The sequence below is a fragment of the Telmatherina bonti genome (assembly GCF_933228915.1).
Source record: "Telmatherina bonti genome assembly, chromosome: 9".
Classification (NCBI taxonomy): Eukaryota; Metazoa; Chordata; class Actinopteri; order Atheriniformes; family Telmatherinidae; genus Telmatherina; species Telmatherina bonti.
In genome coordinates this window covers 19,151,872-19,162,964 of record NC_136627.1, presented here as the reverse complement: position 1 = coordinate 19,162,964, position 11,093 = coordinate 19,151,872, and the positions used below count along the sequence as shown (strand labels likewise).

At 37.9% G+C, this 11,093-nt stretch overlaps 3 protein-coding genes across 3 annotated transcripts; 2 read left to right on the top strand and 1 right to left on the bottom strand.

Moving 5' to 3' along the window:
- Positions 1 to 13: 13 nt before the first annotated feature.
- On the top strand, positions 14 to 1,524 carry lrrc51 (leucine rich repeat containing 51; the record flags this gene model as incomplete). Its single annotated transcript, XM_079245934.1, has 4 exons — positions 14 to 65; positions 316 to 521; positions 666 to 814; positions 1,386 to 1,524. The coding sequence occupies 4 exons, from the start codon at positions 14 to 16 to the stop codon at positions 1,522 to 1,524; spliced, it is 546 nt and encodes a 181-aa protein (XP_079102060.1).
- A 2,129-nt stretch (positions 1,525 to 3,653) lies between these two features.
- Positions 3,654 to 6,693, bottom strand: lamtor1 (late endosomal/lysosomal adaptor, MAPK and MTOR activator 1). The gene is made up of 5 exons (XM_079246212.1): positions 6,436 to 6,693; positions 5,021 to 5,166; positions 4,829 to 4,906; positions 4,126 to 4,249; positions 3,654 to 3,901 (listed from the first exon to the last, which is right to left on the bottom strand). The coding sequence occupies exons 1-5, from the start codon at positions 6,475 to 6,477 to the stop codon at positions 3,809 to 3,811; spliced, it is 483 nt and encodes a 160-aa protein (XP_079102338.1). The 5' UTR covers positions 6,478 to 6,693; the 3' UTR covers positions 3,654 to 3,808.
- Positions 6,694 to 8,193: 1,500 nt separating this feature from the next.
- On the top strand, positions 8,194 to 10,331 carry sfrp2l (secreted frizzled-related protein 2 like). Its single transcript, XM_079246780.1, has 3 exons — positions 8,194 to 8,803; positions 9,666 to 9,746; positions 9,883 to 10,331. The coding sequence occupies exons 1-3, from the start codon at positions 8,278 to 8,280 to the stop codon at positions 10,299 to 10,301; spliced, it is 1,026 nt and encodes a 341-aa protein (XP_079102906.1). The 5' UTR covers positions 8,194 to 8,277; the 3' UTR covers positions 10,302 to 10,331.
- Positions 10,332 to 11,093: the final 762 nt, after the last annotated feature.

Here is an 11,093-nt window from a genome sequence, read left to right as displayed (position 1 = left end):
CATAGGTGAAACCATGTGTGGAGCTCCAGTGGATTTATCTTTTAGAAATATCAGCAGCTTGACAGGTAATACTTTGATTAATATTCTTCTAAATATTTAATATCGTCTATAATATTTTGCTGATGACTGATGGATAACTTTATAGTTACCTTTATAGTAATTTTGGCTCAGAAAAATGGGAAGTGAACATTATGAGTAAAAGCATCCTTTGCTTTTCAAAAGCAACAGTCTTTTATGTGACATTCAACTAAATTATAGGTACCAGCTGAAAAAAAATTAATAAGACTGTTTAATTTATTTTATTTGCCATTTCAGAAGCATTGACAGAGGAGCCCACCAGTGGTGTGCGTCCTTTAAAGAGAAATTCAGAGAGTAAATACCTCAGCTGTTCCCTGCGTCTCAATAATAACAACATCACTGACCTGTGTGACCTCCAGAAGACTGTGAGCCACTTCCTGTCTCAGCCTTCACATCTGGCCTGGCTGGACCTGTCCTTCAACAAACTCACACATATAGACCAAGTGATTTTCCATCTGCATGAATTGAGTGTTTTCAGTGTTGATTAGTGGTTTTCTTTGTAGATATTTGTTTGTTGTGTATAATTCAGGAATATTTTATTTGCGACTGCATGCTGCATCTTAACTTTGTGTACACATGTATTCCAGGTTTTGTGTCAGCTGCATTCACTGCGTGTGTTGTACCTTCATGGAAACAGCATTTCTATCCTGTCTGAGGTGGACAGGTTAACAGTGCTGCCACATCTTCAGTCCATCACTCTACATGGAAATCCAATCGAAACCAACAAAACTTACAGGTGGAGATGTTTTGTTTTTGTTTTTTTGCAGTGTATCAAATAAACACACATCCATCCTGCTGAGCTGTTGTATGTTATAACAATAAGATCCTTTGACTTTTAGCCAAAGAAAATCTTTGGGTAAAGTACTTGTGAATAGTGTGAAGTAATGTTGGCTGTGTACTTAACAGAACCTCAATATAGACCGTCAGCAGTGTTTCATATATCTCATACTGTTTTAAAGTTCACAAGTGCAGAGTAAGTTATTACTTTTGAGCCATGAGTTCTTGGCAAGTATGTACATGCATATGATTGCAACAAGTGCTCAAATGCAGATCAGATTAATATCCTAGTCTGCATAGCAACAGTGGTTCAACGCACACCTACACACTGACAGTGCAGATGCAAAGACCCATTTCTAAGTTTTTTCATTATTATGTATCATTGTGTATTTTTCATTGATTGATTTAGCACGTTATACAAGTGACTTCTAGTTTTGTCTGTACAGAAAATTAATTTAACATGTTTGGTTAATTTGGTGTAACAGTAAAAAAAAAATCCTCATTAATGATTTTTTTTTGTTGTTGTTCAGGAATCGTGCGATTTCTGTTTTGCCTCGGCTTAAAACGATGGATTTCAGTGCTGTGACTCAGCAAGAGCGTGTCATGGCAAACATCTGGCATCGAAGCAGCAAAACTCCCCGCAGGGCCAGCAGGCAAATCCTTCCATAACTTCTGGACCTTTTCAAAACTTTAGTTCCAGGTTAATTTTCCTATCTAGATTCACTGCTAAAAAAAATATGTAATGTGTTAATTTGTGAAGCATTTTAAGATTTAGCTTTGTTCTTTCTGCCCATATGTTGTTACATGCTTAGATGGCTCAATTTTCCTTTCCCATACAGTCAAAAAGCTGCCTGGTATTGGTCTGAAACAAACAACTTGAGTCAAATAGTTGTTCAGTTTAGCCTCATGCTTGTGGAGTTGATGGTAACTGAAAATGTGGTGGAATTTACGGATTTAGATTTCAAGGCAGCCCAGAGTTTAGTCATTTTCTGAACTGTGATTAAGTGATCTGAATGCTGATAAAAGTCTAACATATCTGAATGTATGAAACAATTCAATGCCTTATGTTGTGATACAAAGTTGCATGACTGTTATTGTCGGATGCAGTGTCTGAACCATCACTGAATAAACTAGTTCTAAATAACTAGTATGACATAAATGTTTTGTTGAAAGTTTTTAATGAACTGATTAAACAAAAAAAATCTAAAAATTTTTGGTACTTGCCTAAAATATTACAAACATACAGTAATTCAGGTAGTATTACACATTTGAGTAACAAACAAAACAAAAATGCCAAGAACTGATTGCAAAAAGCTTAAATGTTTTACATGGTTTTGAAATAATCACAGCCTTGCAGAACATCCCTTTAGCGACTTGAGAGAAGCTCATTTGTCCTCTGCCCACACATTGTGCTCTCTCTGTATGGAGCAACTACACAAAAACAAAAATAAATAATGACAAAAAGGTCTGAGATCATTTAATCTGTTGCGGTACATCAGTTGTTAACACTCCCCCAAACTGCTACAATGGTTAGTTTCTGATTAATATGCACAACTCAATATTTTTTCAATCTGCACCAAAATGCTTTGTGTAAAAGCGAACGGCCTGAAAAGTGTTGTTTCATAAAAACTCTCATCCCGACAACGTCTTTGCCAAGTCTGACTAATGACCTCGACACAAAAAGGAACTGCATACAATCCGTTTTTATAATCGTTCTGAAAAGTCTGTACAAAGGCATGAATAAACATCTGTTCCTGCGTCCCACACGGCCACCTCCTTCATCTCATTGCCTCCACGGCTTAAAAGCATCAGGTTGTGTCCAGCTCATCCTTATGGATAGAAACCTGCATATTACTGTCTGTAAACTCAAGAACTGCACCCCAAGAAGGATCAATTCCCATTCCCAGTGACATTAGTCCCTTCCAGGAAGCACCAACCTGCTTGTGTCTGCATCCTCACCCTCAAGAGACCACCACTCATGGACAGTTCACTTATGATGCGGCTTCAGTGGGAAAAACAGATTATAAACTGGGCAATATGAGATTAGACCGCAAATTTACGGTAAATTAAAAAAATAGAGGCAGTCAATCAAATTTACTCCAGTAAACCAAATTGGTCTGATATTTCTTGTATTAGATTTCACCAAATTACAATACAATAGGACTGCTATGTTACAGTGGAGCTTAATCTTGGAATCATATATTTTCCCTTTCTGGTTAGGATTAATATTTTTCAACTTAAAAAAGAAAAACAAACTTAAAAATGAAAGACAGGATTCCACATTAACAAAACATAGTTCAACTCACATAATTTACTTAAATAAAACTATGCTGCAAGTGCCCCCTCCTCTTTTTCTGGTTTTAACTATTGCACTTGAACTTATAATGTGAAAAAGTCTATCATCCTAGCCCTAGATCTAATGTTCAGGAGAGGGTCACCTCCCAAATTAAAGAAAAATCTCTAAAAGTTCTGTCCCAAGTGCAGTGTAAATTCTTCCATGTCTTTGGATAACACTATGAATGTGATTTTGACTGCATCAGGATCTGGGCTAGAGATTTAAAAAAAAAAAAACAAAAAAAAAAAACAGTGAAAAATCTGAGAAAACGCTGAAAAACGTAATGAAAATTTTGGTTTTACGGAATCTAGTATGCACAAAGCCTGTGATCCATGCACTACACAGAGCAGGCCTTGTAGAAGTATGAGATTATACCCATTCAGTAAACTATCTCCCCTCGCTAATTTGACAATTGACAAATTGTCAACAATACATTTTGATAAAGGGACAGCAGAGGGCGAAATCCTTTATGGTCTCCTGTCTTTATTGCAGTGAGAAGCATTGCTAAGAAGCACATGGACCAAAATGCTTTAATAAAAGGTGGGCTGGAGGATGAGGATGCAGGAGTGACACACGGAGTAGGATAGGAGGGAAAATATGCAGGCCAGAGTCGCAGAATCAGGGAATGGCAAACTGGACCACCAGTTCCTCTTTAGCATCCACTTTGATTTGAGAGATTGCACTGTAAGCATATGCTGCTATCTTGGATACCTGCAAAGAAAATGAGAAAACAGAGTTTGTATGTTGTGCAAAATAAAACTTACAAATTGAGTTGGGTTTTTTTCTCAGTAGCTGTAAGATTCAGTAAAATCCACCTAAACCTGAAAGACCACACAGCTTCTTACGCTGCAAGCTGAGAGGAACAACATGACATGAAGCAATAGGATGCAGGAAGTGCATGCCAACTAGCAGTCAACGCACAACAATATGATTACCTGTTGAACATCCGAGTATGGCACCAGATCACTTGCAAGCACTTGGTGGGGCTGGCTGGTGAGGGAGGGGAGAGTGTGGGCTTTCTTTTGGGGTAGACTGGAGCTCAAAACCGCCAGCTTCGTACTGGAACAAAAAAGAAAAAGAACTTATTGTGCTTGCTGACTTCTCAAATCAGACTGATGTGTTTTCACAACCTACAAATTAATCTTCCCTTGTATTTTGGTCTAAACACAGCTACTTTGTTTGATGGAAAATCGTTTAACTCCTGCTAGAAATCAGTACATATGAGGTTAAAGTTTAAAAGACAAGTGTTGTTGCAATTCTGCGGTTACATCAACTCCTTCATAACCTCCTCTCCAGTCACTGAGTTAATGGATATTACTTTGAGACTTTATTTTGCACACTTTCATTTACACACACACACATACACACACAAAAAACTTCAGATGTCTCAAGCACGACCTCTTCATGATATCATATAAAACACCACCACCACTAAAATCCAAATTCTAATAATGTGGATTTAACATCCAAGTAATCTTTAGTTAACAAATGAAGAATTAGCCAATGTTCTTTAGATGAGGGAAGCATCTCACCGCCTCATCTCACATTACATCTCTTTTCCTGTTTGTCACCTCTCCAATGTGACAAAACCAGCACCTGTTAATCAATTAAATTTTACATAGGTGCTCACCCACTTACCTGTATTGTCTAGCTTTGTCCATATACTCATGCTGCTCCATTACAACAGAGTCAGCTGCTGAGACATCTATAATATTCCTAAAAAAAATTTAAAAAAAATAAAAAGTTTAAAAAAATTACTCATAATTACACAATTTTGATGTAAAGAAATATTTGCTGATAAGTCAGATACAAGCAGCATTAGTGTCTTACTGTGCAGTCTTTGTCAGGATGGATGTAAGAAGGGCCTGTTCATCTGTCCTTGCTGAGGGGGGGCTGGTCGTTATCCAGTCTGTCCCATTTGGAGGTTTGCTGGCAGGGTTTGGGGGGATCAGTGGCTTACTTTCATCATCAGGGTCCTTGAACAAGATCAGAATGTAAGTGAGAGACACACTCACAAGTCACTTTGTAGAATTATCATCTATGAGAAATGTCCTTTTCTCCTAAATGCATAAAATAAAGCCCTTAACTCAAATTTGATGATCAACAGTAGGAACCAAATTTGCTTTTTTGACACTTGTATCAGTGCCAAAAAAGAATTTGTTCTTACCATTTAGCCTGGTAGAATAAAGGTAAAAGAAAACAAAAAAAAGACAGACTAGCTCAGCAATCAATCCCCAACACTCGTCCCAAAGAGAGAGACAGACAAACAATACCTGTTATTGCTTAGAAAGTAATCAATTACAATTCAAACACATAAAAAAAAAAAGAAAAAAACAAGTTTGTACATTAACTTAACACAACCACAGCTTTAGTTGTATTCCACAGATCTTTACCTTAATTTCTTATGTGAACTACAGCTAAATTTATTTATATATTCTGCAAGCAATTTATTTCTTGGTCCAGTTTCGTACATAAGAATATGAATACATTTTAACTGTAATGGGTGTTTCTTGCATTGTAATAATTTATTTTCGATGTGTCATACTAGGTACTACATTAAAGCCTGACTTTATTGTATGCCAAATTGCAATATCTGCTCATACACAAACATATATATATTTATATAGATAGATAGATAGATAGATAGATAGAGAGAGAGAGAGAGAGAGAGAAATTACATATGTTCCCCAAATTGTTTGAGGGTAATTTTACAAACGACAAAAGACTACAAAAGACCATTTAAACTGTACAACTAATGACAAAGGGAAGAACAGAGTTGTTTCCTTTAAACTAAAAATAGCTGTGAATCTTGAATCATATGATACAACACATATTCAAATGCTAAACAAGACGCAGACACAACAAAACTGATTGTTAAATTAGCAAGAAACAATGAAGTCAGTCCTTTCCAGAGAGATCGTATCCTCCTAACTTTTAAACCTGCATTTAGATTCATTTAAACCCTTTGAATCGTCCTCTGCAAAGCTAATGTATCTTCTTGCTTACTGGTGCTAACTCCACAGGCTGATCTGAGTCGGGCCTATCCCGCAGGCTTTACGCAGAAAGCTAACGCTGCTTTTAGACATCACAGCTTTAGTCCTTAAAAAACGACCACTGATAACAACGACACACAGTCCTCTTAGTGCTAATTAAACGTTACTAAAATAAAGCTAAATGTCATAAAATTTTTCCCAATGAGCCAGAGTGTATTTATCTGATCAGAAAGCTAGTAGCTAACCAACTACCTGACTTGTGTTCTCGTTCTCGCTGCTGTAACAACAACCCATGGCAGCGTCCGAGGAGCCAAACTACACAAGTCCGGCTTCACTGCGCTCCGTCAGATACGAGCCGTGTTGTTCTTCCTCTCCAACAAACATAAAAGTCCTCTTATGGGTAGTTTTCACTTTAGCCTCATCTAAACGTAAAAAGCCACTGTCCACAGCAGCCCCACAGACAGGCTATCACATGACAGCAGCTGTGGCGAACAACAACACAGAACCTACTTCCGGTATTTCACACGTAAAACGGTCCCCACAACGTGAACGCGCACATTTCAAACACTGAGCTAATGAGGGGGAAAGTTGAACAGCAACTCAGCAGTAGACACAGGTGTTGCCTAAATATAACCAGCTGAAAATAGGTGCTGCACTGAGTAAGCACGTGACCTGATCTTGTATGCCACAATTATACAAAGGTTATACTGCAGAATTTGAATTATTGTTTACATATTTCCAGGAGAAGAAGTCCCACAACGACATGAATGCACAAGCAGAGTAAATGGATACAAGTCTAAAGTTTTTGATTGTGTAGTTTGTATACCACTATGTCTACTGGATATATTGTATATCTGACATTATGGCTGATTCTTAATATTATTCATTTGACAGCTGTACCAAGAAAAAAAGAGTATTTGTAATTTGATAAAAGTAGTTGATCTACAGTAAATAAATACTCCAGCTGTTATATAACCAGATTCATGTCTACCTTTTTCCGTTGCTATTTTTAAATGTTACTGATATGCCACTGATGCATTGGTAATAATCCTTTTCTGAGAAATCAAAACCTATTAACAGACACCCTTTACATATGAATTATAGAAACATACTTTTAATCCAAGTAATTTTCTGATAAAAACCTGATTTAGTCGATAAATATTTGAAATGTGGAAAGTTTAACTTGGAAATGTTCATATTTCTAAGAATTTCCTGCATCACAGCACCTCTGTTTTGTCTGCTCACAAGTGCCAAACGGTATCTTGTCTGAATAAGACTTTTCTTTCTTAGTTTATTTGCTGGTGGAAAGCACATCTAACAAGCAACAAGTATTTGACCAAAAAAAAAAAAAAGAAAAAAACCAGTTTGTGCTGTTTTAAAAGAAGAAAAATTCACCAATGGGAGGAGAAAAAAAGGATGAGACATGCTGGTGCATGTGACAGGCAGGAAATAATGATGCCCTCTGGCTAAGTTCATGATGATAAAGTTTCACACTTTTTCAAGTACACTTCATTTGCAGTTACAGATACAACATTACCTGTACTTCTAAAAGCTGCTGGCAACTTAACAGATCTTCAAATTGTTTTCATGAAGTGTCAATTACAATTCCTAAGGAGAAGTTTGCAACTAAATGCAACATTACATTGTATTTTAAAAACCATTAAAATCATAAACTGAACCTGAGTGTATATAATTTAAAAAGTCTAATATTTGCAACTATCTTATGTTTGTCTAAATATGACGCCTTTGAACGAGGGAAGCGTTGAATAAAACTTATACAATGCTTTGAACAACAATTAGGTTTAACATGAAAAGAAACATGGAGCATGAAAGCTGAAAATTAAATTTTGTCCATATCTGCAAAATGTGAGTCACGACTGTGTTTAGCAGCATAACTTCTCTTTTATTTGTTGTCAGACACAAACAGCCAACATGACAGAAATGTTTTCTGATAATTGTAGAGTCAAACAGCCGTCTGATGGTGTGGGATGATGTCTGGGAGGCGCCTGCACTATCATTACCCTGTTTCCTCCACACCTCTTTGTTTACACCTTCATCGAGCCCAGACAGCGAAGACTTCAGGGATAAAAAACAATGTCTGTTTTCCTGCTCGGCTTTGTTGTTCTGGTCAGAGTATCTCATGCCTCAGACTCTGTGCCTCCAGCCCAGTTCGGAGCACCTACTCTCGGGTTCAGCTCATCAGTCCGCTCGGTTTGTAAACCCATCCCGAGCACACTGTCTCTGTGCCATGGGATCGGCTACAGGCGTATGTGGATTCCCAATTTGCTCGGCCACGATTCGCTTAAAGAGGCCCAGCAGCAATCGGCGGCCTGGCTGCCCCTCATCTCCAAGCTGTGCCACCGGGACACCAAGAAGTTCTTGTGCTCGCTGTTTGCTCCGGTGTGCCTACCGGAGCTTAACGGGCCAGTCAGCCCCTGCAGGAGCCTGTGTGAGGCTGTGCGGGACGGCTGTGTGCCCGTGATGAGCGCTTTCGGTTTCCCGTGGCCCGAGATGTTTAACTGCACTCGGTTCCCGCGCGGAACCGAGCTCTGTATCCCAGCAACGGGACTGCAGGAGGTGCGCACGGACCAGGAGGTTCGGCACGAGGAGGCGCTGAAAGGTCAGTGGAGAGCTCTACCTGGTAGAGGGTTTTTCTCATTTTCACCCATAACCACCCTAAGTTACACGACATGTGAGGCTGTTTGTTATTTGTTTGTTTTTTTAGGCTGCTGTAGACTGCTTACAGTTTTGGGGTGTTGTTTAAAGGTGGAGTATGTAAGATTTTCAATATTTTAAAAATAAATGAACTAAAAAAAATAACTACAATCATAATTAGATAGTTTTTTAAAACATGTAGGTTCCAGTCTGTCCATATTTGAAGTGTTATTAAATTACAAGTTTAATTAATGACAAAGACCCTACTTAAATGTTTGCCTACCAGTAAAAAAAAAAAGTGATTTTTGTCATTTGTCATTAATTAAACTTGTAATTTAATAACGCATCAAATATGGACGGACTGGAACCTACATGTTGAAAAAACTATCTAATTATGATTGTAGTCATTTTATTAGTTAATTTATTTTGAAAGTATTGAAAATCTTACATACTCCACCTTTAATACTAATAAAAAAACTAATAATAATGACTATAAACTAGAAAACTATGATCTAAAGGGTATCTTGATATTTTTGTTGCATTACTTTCCTTAATATATATGATCATATTCTATATGACAACTGTAACTGACTGTGTCTGTGTTTCTTTCTGTTATAATTTTTTCTGTAATTTATTCTGTAATCTGTTTTCCCTTCTGATTCCCCCTTTAAATTAGTTAAGCTCTACTGTGTCACCGTAGGTCACTTTAAAATTTATCTTGATTCTTTTATCCTGGAACTTCTGGTAGACTAGTACATCTAATGTTTTTATTTATTAATGTATTTCATCAGAACTACAATCAAGTAATCTGTATTTCCATCTCCCAGGGAGTGTTATCTGTGATGCTTGTAGTCTCGCTGCAGAAGGAGAAGCAGACATCCAAGAAAACTTCTGCCACAGTCCATATGGTAAGAATGAATAATGTGGGTTCTCATCATGCCACACAAATCTAACACAAAAAAAATGAGAGGAAATAATTTCATTGTCTAAGCTGACACTTGTGGAATAGTACTATCTCTGTCTCCATCTGTTTCTTTGTTGCAGCCTTAAAGATCCGTCTGGGTAGTCTGTCAACAGTGGGAGGTGACCGTCAGCTGGTTCCTCTGGCCCGCAGCCGCATCCTGAGGTGGGCAGGTGGAGGTCCAGAGAGGGCAGAAGAGATTGCAGGCGCAATGGCGCATGGCGCTTTGTGGCTACAAGAAGGTGGCAGCTGTACTTGTCCTGGCTTAGACTCTGAAGAGACAAATAAAGACATAGAGCGAGGGGAGGAGCAGGTACAAAAGATACAGGCAAAAAAAGAAGTAAAGGTGGGGAATGCAGCCCTGAGTGGATGGTACTTAGGCCTGGCTCAGGCTGAAGAAGGTAGACTGGTGCTGACTCGACTGGTGAGGTGGACCAGAGGAGACAAAGAGCTGAAGAAATTCATCAGAGCTCTTCTAAAACAGCCCTGTACACAGCTTTGAACAGCCAGTTATCAACAGCTGCATTCATTCTCTGTAGATGTGCTATATGTACTCTGTAAATGCACTCCTCTGAGATCATTTGGCCATTGTATGTCACAACATGTCACAAATGTCCCTTTTTTCATTTTTTGTTTGCTAAGTAAAAAACTTGTCTTAATTTACAAAACGACAAAATGTCAGGATTTAATGATACCAACACAGGAGAAGCAGTAAAAAAAAAAAAAAGAAGAAAGGATGGAAAATTTGTTGAACAGTAAAATGTTTTAGTTTGAGTTTGGTCTCTTTTTCTTCTTTTCGAATGATGATGATTGAATGATTTTTTTTTTCAGGCATTATTCTATGATTGTTTCTGCATCTAAATTAATTTAGCTATATTGCTCTGAATTATATTTCATCATGTTCCAGAAATGTGCTTTTCATTGGGTTAGGGTTGTGTTTTGTCTTGATCTTTCCATCTTGACTGTGGAAATTAGACTCCATAGAAGCTCATGCAGATGCTCTGTTGATGCTAACTTGCCATATCAGTTTCAGGCTGCCGGTGACTGCTGCTCTGGATGCACCTTTTCAGTGTCAGGCTTTTCAAACGTTTAAAGACGGTCACGTTTACATGTCTCAGGAAAATTTGGAGAAAATATCTATATATATTTGTGCTTTATGTGACTGTCAGTGTCCATTTACATGAGTTACTACCTGATACATAATGTGATGAGCGTGATGGATAAATTATTCATACCTTGGAGTCGACTAAACACACACACACACACTGCTCTTTGTGTATTTCTTTACCTGTCA

What these genes read in the sequence shown, in the direction of transcription:
- lamtor1 (XM_079246212.1), bottom strand. Translation starts at nt 6,477, where the DNA reads ATGGGTTGTTGTTACAGCAGCGAGAACGAGAACACAAGTCAG. An exon ending in AGAACGAGAACACAAGTCAG is followed by an intron (nt 5,167 to 6,435) that starts GTAGTTGGTTAG and finishes ATCTTGTTCAAG; the next exon opens with GACCCTGATGATGAAAGTAA. An exon ending in CATACTCGGATGTTCAACAG is followed by an intron (nt 3,902 to 4,125) that starts GTAATCATATTG and finishes TTTTCTTTGCAG; the next exon opens with GTATCCAAGATAGCAGCATA.
- sfrp2l (XM_079246780.1), top strand. Translation starts at nt 8,278, where the DNA reads ATGTCTGTTTTCCTGCTCGGCTTTGTTGTTCTGGTCAGAGTATCTCAT. An exon ending in GCACGAGGAGGCGCTGAAAG is followed by an intron (nt 8,804 to 9,665) that starts GTCAGTGGAGAG and finishes TCCATCTCCCAG; the next exon opens with GGAGTGTTATCTGTGATGCT. An exon ending in CTTCTGCCACAGTCCATATG is followed by an intron (nt 9,747 to 9,882) that starts GTAAGAATGAAT and finishes TCTTTGTTGCAG; the next exon opens with CCTTAAAGATCCGTCTGGGT.